Source organism: Paramisgurnus dabryanus, chromosome 3 (assembly GCF_030506205.2).
Source record: "Paramisgurnus dabryanus chromosome 3, PD_genome_1.1, whole genome shotgun sequence".
NCBI lineage: Eukaryota > Metazoa > Chordata > Actinopteri > Cypriniformes > Cobitidae > Paramisgurnus > Paramisgurnus dabryanus.
In genome coordinates this window covers 8,654,499-8,665,431 of record NC_133339.1, presented here as the reverse complement: position 1 = coordinate 8,665,431, position 10,933 = coordinate 8,654,499, and the positions used below count along the sequence as shown (strand labels likewise).

The following is a 10,933-nucleotide window of genomic DNA, read 5'->3' as shown; positions in this document are numbered from 1 at the left end:
ACAAGCACAATCGGCTAAAGTTTTAAATATGACGTTTATTTTTAAAAGTCAAAAGCATGCCGCAATCAAATGTGCTGCTGATGGGCATGCAAATTTAATTTCTGTGCACTGAAGGCTGTTTTTTGAAGAGCGATTAAAGATAATACTGCATGTTTTCGCATTTCGTAGTATATTGCAGTAGTTTATATTTGTTACGTAATGAGATTCACGGTGTTCTTTTTAATGTTCTTTTTCTTTAATATTCACAACACTTTTCAACAAAACATTGATTAAAATTAAGAGACAAATTATATTAAACGAAATTCATTTGAAGCAAACAAAACTTAATTTAAACTTAAAATTATGTCTTATAACCCCATTTGTATCGTCATAGCCTTCAATCCATTACAACGCCTAATGGCATTTAAAATTAGAGTCTTAATAATCGAATTAAATTAAAACAAAACATTAACAACATTACAACAATATTTAAACACAACAATACTCAAACATAAATATAAAACAGACATTCTCTATTAGGATACATGTTAAAAACCATCTGATATAGCGTTTATAATAGCTGCACTTACTATTTTGGGCAAAACCTCCGTTGCAAACCTGAATAAAAATGAATCACTTTCACTTTGAAAATGATGCGCTGTTACATTAAAACCAGCTCTTAGTCATTTAAAATTTAACTCAATTATGGCTTAGAATTCTCCTATTTCATGTTTATTTAGGAAATACTATTTTTAAATCCGCCTATTAAGTTATTGTCCGTCTTAAAAATGCAATAGTTGTCAGCAGTCGCTATGCTAATATTGTATTAACACAAATATTTTTCATTTTTCATGAAACATACAGTTTGGGATCAGCATGAAGGCTTTTTAGTGGCATGTGAGATCTTACCTTGAAATGTCAAACTGGGCTGTCGACTATTTGAGGTAACTTTGCATAGCAAACCCACCAAACTGATCCCAAACCAAAATGTTGCCTACTCACCCATATCCATACCCGCACAATCAAATTAAAAACCACCAGAACCGCCAAATATATAATTGCATCGTCATGCTTGCACGCTGTTTTTTTTTTTTTAAAGTGTCTCACTTTTACTTAACACAAAGTCATTCACAGAAGTTTTATATTAATTTACTTTACATTTTACTACAGTGTTAATATTTAAACGTGTACAATAAAAAAATGGAAAAGTTATGACGGTGGGGCCCCCTAGCGTACTTATGGGCCCATATGCCTGGCATACTCTGAACCCCCCCTAACGGCGCCCCTGAGTAGAATATGTATGCAGTGGATGCACAGCGAGTTTATGATCTTGTTTTTATTGTGTTTGTGTGTGTTATGGTAGAGAAATTTTGAGTGTTTTATCTTACAGATTAGTATAAATGTTTTATATGGTATGCTTTTAATGTGTTTTTTGGTTAAGGTCTACATGAATTAAGTTTTAAGTTGTCTCTCTGTTGCTTGCATATGAATGTGTTGTTCCACAGCTGGGCCTGGAGGAGATGAGGGTGTCCATGGTAAGGATAGCAAAATTGTTGTATGATGTGTTAGAGAACAAAGACACTGTTTTTACCACGAGTGTGAGGATTTATGTATGTCTTGAAGGGTACAGAGATAAAGCCACAGCATCACCAAGTTGTTATGAGAAGGAGCTAAGGGGCCTAAAGGCAGGAGTCTGCTGAGCATTGGGATAGTACAGAGTGAAAGAAAGGCAGGGCTACTGGACCACTATATAATATACTGAAAAACTCAGAACGGGGTCATTATAATTTTACCAGGTGTACACCCTATGACCAGTATTGTTTCAAGCTGTCGGACACAATTCTTTAATAAAATACTTTGAAGAGAATTTTACATCTCAACCGTCTCTGATTCTCCTGAAAAAAATTACGACAGTGTGTGTCTGTTAGAGCTGCTGTGCAGAGTGGCTTATATACATTCTCTCTTAATATTTGCAGATGGAGAATAGTTGTGCATGGTGGTGTTGATGGGTTTTCACGGCTCATTGTTTACCTGACTGCAGCAACAAACAACAGAGCCCAAACTGTTCTGGAAAGTTTCCTGTCAGCTGTGGAGCAGTATGGCGTCCCCTCAAGAGTCAGATCAGATAAGGGAGGGGAAAACGTTCTGGTGGCACGCTTCATGGTGACTAATTGTGGAATCAACAGGAAGAAGTGTACACAATCAAAGGTGATTGATATTCCAATTAAGTATCTGCTTAGTTTTAAAATTTGTATTACCGTCTCATTTTTAACTATTTCTTGTTAGTTACAAGCAATGCATCGACCTAATTTGAACTAAATTCAGCTTTTAAATTACATTATGAATTAGCACAGTTATAGCTTTTATTTGATGTAAACAATTGTGTGAGTTTAGATATTAATAAATTACTTGGACAACTGTAAATAGACCAAATGGCTGTAATAGTGATACTTGTAAATAGTTGTTAGTCCAGGAACTATTAATAAAATACTGACATTTTATTACTTGTTCTAATGCCTTTTCCCAAAGTAAACAAAGACTTAAGACCATTTAACCTACTACCTATACTGTAGCTTCTTTGTTTTGATTAGAAAATTTAATTTAACACAGTGACTGCATTTATCTATTACATTGCATGTAAATATAAAATAAAATTAACTGTTAATTTTAACTTTTAAAGTGTTGTTATATGTAACAACTGACACTTGATCTTATTTTTTTTTAGGATTGAGCGACTATGGAGAGATGTTTTTGAAAATGTCCTTGATCTATTCTACAGCACTTTCCTTCGTCTGGAAGCTGAGGGGTGGCTTAATCCAGACAAGGAGACAGACCTCTATGCTTTACATAGATGTTACATGCCACACATCCAGTCACATCTGCAACAATTTCAGAGAGCATGGAACAACCATTCCTTAAGATCTGCAAGAAACCAGTCCCCTCTTCAGCTGTGGTCAAGCAAAGAAAGAGATAGACACACACTACACATTTCTCAGGTATTTAATCAATATGGAACCAGTCTTGCATATAATGTATCTGACTGTTACACCTGATAAACAAAAATAAATTACAGACAGATGATGACAACAGATGGTGGAGAGGCCCACAACGACCTTCAGTTCAAATTCCTGAGCTACACCTTCCCAGAGCCCTGTCTGTGGTAGAACTTTCCACACTGCCAAATCCAACTGTACCATTGGCAGAGATGCTACCAGTGTACATTGAGACTGTACGGATTCTTCGAGAAATGCTGGATCATTAAAGAACGGATGAACATTGACTGTATATATAACTGATGTATCAAATTCCAAAGACAATCAATTTAATGTTAAAGGGATAGTTTGCCCAAAAATGAAAATTGTGTTATTTACTCACCCTCATGTTGTTACAAAGCTGTACACATTTTTGTTCTGATGGACACAAGGGAAGATATTTTGAGAAATGTTTGTGGAACCTTTTTTCTACTATTGAAGTGAATTGGGTTCACAAATGGTTTGGTTACAAACATTTCACAAAATATCTTCCTTCCTGTTTATCAGAACAAAGAAATGTATACATATTTGAAGGCGAGTAAGTGACACAATTTTCGTTTTTGGGAACTATCCCTTTAACATTAAATTGATTATCTTTGCTATCAGAGAACCACTGTTTATAAGAGTGGTCTGTTGTAATAACAATAAAACAATAGGGCCCGAGCACTGAGGTGCTAGGACCCTAACAACATGTTTTTGTTTCAAAACTTATTTAAAAGCTTAAATACAACAAAACTCAGTTCTGATTTAAAAGCTTAATTTTAACATGTTGAATAGTGCACTATAAAACTTCTAAAATGAGCTATAAATAAAGTGCACAGTGAACCTGGTACATTTTTGAACGGTAACACTTTATTTTACGACCCGCAAAGTACCGCGTAATTAAACCGAATTTACAGCGTACCTATTTGTAACAACAGAGTACCTCTACAGTACGTACTTGTAGTTATAAGGGAACAATATTTTAAGTTTGGGGTAATAAGGGGGTAAGAATATATGGAAAATTATTCTCTAAGTATTTCATAACTACAGGGTACCTATTGTAATATTAAGTGGTATGTATGACTTACGTCTATGGGTAATATGGTCTATGTGTAATATTTTTTTTTTTTCATATTTGCTACTTACCTGATGAAGTGTTTTGTATAGCCTACAGTTGATGTCTACAAGCCACGTCGGCAAATAAAATATAACACACAATAAAAATAATAGCACCTTGTACCTCTTTGATCTGTATATGTATACAGGAGTTACCAGGTAACTCTTATATTTGCGGGCTGTAAATTGAAGTGGGGCTTATTCCCCGATTGTTCTGTGTATGTACCAGGTAACTCTCATATTTGCGGGCTGTAAACTAAAGTGGGGCTTATTCCCAGATTGTTCTGTGTATGTACCAGGTAACTCACATATTTGCGGGCTGTAAACTAAAGTGGTGCTTTGTTCACCTCTTGTTATAAATGTTATAGGGTAAATACCATAAACATACAGAATATTGTTATCTTTATTTTAAAACAACATATTTCAAAACATCTTTAAAACACTATAATTAAGCCAACACTTAATGTTTATTATCACATAACTTTTATTTAAAATAAAAAGTCATGACAATTTTTCATTGTTTTTGCGGCTTGGCTTCCTCTGTTGGTGTTCTTGTCCACTCGGATGATGAGTTGACGTCTCACAAATGCTGTTCTGCATTACATATAAAAAACATAAATGAAAGCCTTCAGTAAATGTTTCTTCACTGTGCCTTGACAGAAACAGAGTTTTCTGAGCCAGTTACGTTAATAACTTTACGCTTACTTATGTGCTAGCTAACCTGCTACCGTTAGCTAGCAACTTTCTTGAAAAACATTGTTTGAAATGCGTGAGTCATGTATTAACAAAACCAGTCACCTTATCCAGCATGCGGATCCTGCTAACATCACTCGCAGCAGTACTCCACAGTGTAGAACGTTTTTAAAACCTCTTAAAGAAATTTCACCTCAGGATCGCGTTCCAGCAAACATCCTGCAGACGGCCGCGCGTTCTACACCTGCGCAGTACGCATGTAGTCGTCTTTTGATTTAGCGCGAGCTGGATAACCATCTGCTGTTGTTTCATTCTGGTTTGCCATTGCATAAATTATATTTGGCTAAAATACTTGTGTTTACAGTAAATAAATTGCAAAGCACCACTTCAAATATGTCCGCAAATGTAGGAGTTTCCTGGTAAATAAGTTGCTATTTTTATTGTACTTACCTTAAAAAAAAGATAACCACATTAAATCAGCTGGACTTTTGTTATTAAAAGCAAGTAATATAGGCTACTAAAATAAAAGTGATGTGCTGTTATATTTATTTGCCGATGTGGCTCGTAGACATTGACTGTATACAACATTCAGTAGTCAATATGAAAAATTCACAATAAAAAATAAATAAAACATAATTTCCCCATAGACTTAAGTCATACATACCACGTAATATTACAATAGGTACCCTGTTGTTATAAAATACTTAGAGTATAAATAATTTATAATTCTTCATATTCTTACCCCCTTATTACCCCAAACTTAAAATATTATTCCCTTATACCTACAGGTTACCTACCCTGTTGTTACAAATAGGTACGCTGTAAATTCGGTTTAATTACGCGGTACTTTGCGGGTCGTAAAATAAAGTGTTACCTTTTAAACTAATCCAAATGTTGGTGCCCAAAGCACAGCATTGCACATTTGTGCTTTAAAAGAATCATAGTCTTTGTGAACCGGTAATTTTAGAACAAGGACACACGTATTTGCTTCAGGAAATATTTTGCCAAGTTCTTCTGGAAAGACTTCAATTGTGGGCTGAGGGAAAAAACCGCAGGGAGGTATCGTGGAAGCCCCAGATGCGAACTCGAGCACATTCTCCAAAGTTAGTGGCGCACATTCTCCTTCTAAAAAAAAAGTCTTAGTTTATTTTAAATACCCAACAATAATGTTTATGTAACTTGAACAAGGTGTTTTATACTAAATGTAGGGCACTTGATAGTTACACATTCCCATAACAGTCTGTGAACTACATTTTAAGTTTTCACAATACATCTTAGAGTCATTTTTAAGTGTAGAAAGGTATGTATTGTATTTTAGGGATAAGACTAAACATTTGGCACAAAAGTTCACAGCAGCTGTACAAAGCAAAGAAAAAAATTCATTTTGCATGTAACAAAAACAGACTTAAATTATTGTACCTTCAACATCAATTAGCCAGTCTCGCCAGTAGCATGCGTTCTGGTTTTCTAGCTCTCTTTTGTGTGTCCCTGATGCTGAAAAGCTGACTTGGAAAAGTGTTGAGAGGTCGCTAGCCTTCAAAGGCCTCACATCCTTCACAAACATGCTATGGAACAGATCTGGGTGTGCTCTCATCTCTTTGAGGAGTCCAAGTGTGGTGAAGCCCTCCACAAACCTGCATAAAAAGGCATTCAAAAAATTCCCAAATTACCATCTACAAATAGGTAATTGACTTTAAGGCCTTAATGATTTGTTTCCACAAAATGTACCGAATGATATATTTGAGCACATAGCAGTAATTCAATTAATGTGTGTGTGTTAAACAAATACTTACTGTTGCAATGCAACATTTAATCTGCCCTCAACAAAGAAATTGACAGCAGATTGCACAAGGGCATCCCTCTGCTTCAGTGTTGTGATGATTCTGCAAGACCCAACAATAGCCAGGCTGTCCTCTGCCTCCTCTATTGCAGCTTTTGCATCTTCAACAGTTCTTGCTTCTTTAATCTAAAAACATTACAATCACTGTTTTAAATGTTGCATGAATTCGTATAAATTATTACTGACAGAGCAAGACTCACTTTTAGTAGTTTTTCTTTGAATGTGACATCACTCACTTCATCCAATGTTGCACGGGCAGTGGGTTTATCACACACCTGATTAAACAACCTCTCCGAGAAGAAATTTGGTGCCACACCTCCATGTATTGCACACACAGATATCATCCGTGCTATCTGTGTGTATAGTTTTCCTTCTAAGGCTGTGAAAAAAACTAGATATGCAATTCCCAAGGAATTACCAGTGCATGAAAATGCAAAAAGTTGATTGACAGAAATGTAAAAGAAATTTAGTCTAGTAGTTTACCTGGCTGTTGACATGTTTTAGTGTGAAGCTAGCATGATTTAAAAAAGTTATCATGATTCAGAATGACGTTAACATGAAGCTAGCATGATTAGCATGAAGCTAGCATGATTAGCATGAAGCTAGCACGATGCTAGCATGATTAGCATGAAGCTAGCACGATGCTAGCATGATTAGCATGAAGCTAGCACGATGCTAGCATGATTAGCATGAAGCTAGCACGATGCTAGCATGATTACCATGAAGCTAGCACCATGCTAGCATGATTAACATGAAGCTAGCACGATGCTAGCATGATTAGCATGAAGCTAGCATGATTAGCATGAAGCTAACACGATGCTAGCATGATTAGCATGAAGCTAGCACGATGCTAGCATGATTAGCATGAAGCTAGCACGATGTTAGCATGATTAGCATGAAGCTAGCACGATGCTAGTATGATTAGCATGAAGCTAGCACGATGCTAGCATGATTAGCATGAAGCTAGCATGATTAGCATGAAGCTAGCATGATGTTAGCATGATTAGCATGAAGCTAGCATAATGTTAGCATGATTAGCATGAAGCTAACATGATGCTAGCATGATAAGCATGAAGCTAGCATGATGCTAGCATGATTAGCATGAAGCTAGCATGATGCTAGCATGATTAGCATGATGGTAGCATGATTTAGTATGAAGCTAACAAAATTTAACATGAAGCTAGCATGATTTAGCATTAAGTAAGCAAGATTTATTATAAAATTAGCATAAAGCTAGCATGAAACTAGCACGAAGCTAGCATGACTTAGCATGAAGCTAGCATGAAGCTAATATGACCCAAAGACCCGACCCCCATGTCTCTATGATGTCCGGATCCAGAGATATAAGGCTTTGTTTATTATGTTGCTAGGCTGCTCATATTTGGTTGCTAGGGGCGTGGCTTAATACCTCAATAAGGATGGTGAGAGACTGATTGGATGCCTGAGTAAAATGAGCCCACCCCTATGTCTCTATGACACTGTGCTGCAAAGATATCCATCTGGGCATTTTATAATGGCAGTCTATGGGAGATGTTGCTAGGGTGCCCAAAATGGTTGCTAGGGGCGTGGCTTGATAGCTCAATAAGGATCCTAAGGGACTGATTGGATGCCTGAGTAAAATGAGCCCACCCCCATGTCTCTATGACACTGCGCTGCAAAGATATCCCATTCGGGACGTTTTTAGTTCCTTATATGGGCATGATTCCTGCCCCATTATAAGTCTATGGGGAAATTTGGAGACCTCTTACACCCCAGGGGTACAACTTACACCCCATTGTGAGGTATGTTCTTACAGAGCCTGCCAGCCTCTTCAAATGTGGCAAGTCACAAGTTTCTGTGAAATCCTAGGTCTGAGCTACGACTCGTCAAAGTTTGTCGCAATGTTAAGTCTATGGGATTTTTCGGCTGCTTTTTCGCCCCTGGGGCGTAGACCGTACCCCCGATTGCTTATAAAAGTCATAGCACACTATTCCCGAATAGTCCGCACGTTTGAGAGTTTGAATGAAGTTTCTAAGTTAAACGGTTCGAGCCGTATTAATTGCGGAAATTTGGTTGGAAGAATAATAATAACTAGATATGCAATTCCCAAGGAATTACCAGTGCATGAAAATGCAAAAAGCTGATTGACAGAAATGTAAAAGAAATTTAGTCTAGTAGTTTACCTGGCTGTTGACATGTTTTAGTGTGAAGCTAGCATGATTTAAAAAAGTTATCATGATGAAATATGATGTTAGCATGATTAGCATGATTCAACATGACGTTAGCATGATGCTAGCATGATTAGCATGAAGCTAGCATGACTAGCATGAAGCTAGCATGATGCTAGCATGACTAGCATGAAGCTAACATGATGCTAGCATGATTAGCATGAAGCTAGCATGATTAGCATGAAGCTAGCATGATGCTAGCATGATTAGCATGAAGCTAGCATGATGTTAGCATGGTTAGCATGATTAGCATGAAGCTAACATGATGCTAACATGATTAGCATGATGCTAGCATGATTAGCATGATGCTAGCATGAAGCTAGCACGATGCTAGCATGATTAGCATGAAGCTAGCACGATGTTAGCATGATTAGCATGACGTTAGCATGATGTTAGCATGATTAGCATGACGTTAGCATGATGTTAGCATGATTAGCATGAAGCTAGCATGAAGCTAGCATGACTAGCATGATGCTAGCATGATTAGCATGAAGCTAGCATGATTAGCATGAAGCTAGCATGATTAGCATGAAGCTAGCATGATTAGCATGAAGCTAGCATGATGCAAGCATGATTAGCATGAAGCTAGCATGATGCTAACATGACTAGCATGAAGCTAGCATGATGCTAGCATGACTAGCATGAAGCTAACATGATGCTAGCATGATTAGCATGAAGCTAGCATGATTAGCATGAAGCTAGCATGATGCTAGCATGATTAGCATGATGCTAGCATGATTAGCATGAAGTTAGCATGATGTTAGCATGATTAGCATGAAGCTAGCATGATGCTAACATGATTAGCATGATGCTAGCAAGAGCATGATGCTAGCATGAAGCTAGCACGATGCTAGCATGATTAGCATGAAGCTAGCACGATGCTAGCATGATTAGCATGAAGCTAGCACGATGCTAGCATGATTAGCATGAAGCTAGCACGATGTTAGCATGATTAGCATGAAGCTAGCACGATGCTTGCATGATTAGCATGAAGCTAGCACGTTGCTAGCATGATTAGCATGAAGCTAGCACGATGCTAACATGATTAGCATGAAGCTAGCATAATGTTATCATGATAAACACGAAGCTAGCATGATTAGCATGAAGCTAACATGATGCTAGCATGATTACCATGAAGCTAACATGAAGCTAGCAAGACTAGCATGAAGCTAGCATGATGCTAGCATGATTAGCATGAAGCTAACATGATGTTAGCATGATTACCATGAAGCTAGCATGAAGCTAGCATGATTAGCATGACGTTAGCATGATGTTAGCATGATTAGCATGAAGCTAGCATGAAGCTAGCATGACTAGCATGATGCTAGCATGATTAGCATGAAGCTAGCATGATGCTAGCATGATAAGCATGAAGCTAGCATGATTAGCATGAAGCTAGCATGATGCTAGCATGATTAGCATGAAGCTAGCATGATGCTAACATGATTAGCATGAAGTTAGCATGATGTTAGCATGATTAGCATGAAGCTAGCATGATGTTAGCATGATTAGCATGAAGCTAACATGATGCTAACATGATTAGCATAATGCTAGCATGATTAGCATGATGCTAGCATGAAGCTAGCACGATGCTAGCATGATTAGCATGAAGCTAGCACGATGTTAGCACGATTAGCATGAAGCTAGCACGATGCTAGCATGATTAGCATGAAGCTAGCATGATGTTATCATGATTAGCATAAAGCTAACATGATGTTAGTATGATTAGCATGAAGCTAGCATAATTTGCATGAAGCTAGCATGATGCTAACATGATTACCATAAAGTTAGCATGAATTTAGCATGAAATTAGCATGATCCTAGCATTATTAGCATGATGCTAGCATGATTAAGATGATGCTAGCATGATTAGCATGAAGCTAGCATGATTTAGCATGACGCTAACAAGATTTAACATGAAGCTAGCATGATTTAACATTAAGTTAGCAAGATTTATTATAAAATTAGCATAAAGCTAGCATGAAACTAGCACGAAGCTAGCATGACTTAGCATGAAGCTAGCATGAAGCTAATATGACCCAAAGACCCGACCCCCATGTCTCTATGATGTCCGGATCCAGAGA

The 10,933-nt window shown here is 37.2% G+C and overlaps 1 protein-coding gene and 1 long non-coding RNA gene across 2 annotated transcripts in view; one reads left to right on the top strand and one right to left on the bottom strand.

Moving 5' to 3' along the window:
• Positions 1-409: 409 nt before the first annotated feature.
• LOC135733854 (uncharacterized) lies at positions 410-3,297 on the top strand. The gene is made up of 3 exons (XR_010527041.1): positions 410-2,187; positions 2,705-2,975; positions 3,053-3,297. It is a non-coding gene; the product is annotated as an uncharacterized lncRNA (long non-coding RNA).
• A 2,382-nt stretch (positions 3,298-5,679) lies between these two features.
• LOC135733877 (G2/M phase-specific E3 ubiquitin-protein ligase) overlaps positions 5,680-10,933 on the bottom strand; it is a 35,097-nt gene continuing 29,843 nt past the window's right edge. The window contains exons 2-5 of the mRNA XM_065252656.2: positions 6,843-7,021; positions 6,596-6,768; positions 6,222-6,436; positions 5,680-5,927 (exon numbers count right to left, since the gene is read on the bottom strand). Coding sequence (XP_065108728.1) covers positions 5,680-5,927; positions 6,222-6,436; positions 6,596-6,768; positions 6,843-7,021 — 815 coding nt within the window. The remainder of the gene's footprint in view (positions 5,928-6,221; positions 6,437-6,595; positions 6,769-6,842; positions 7,022-10,933) is intronic.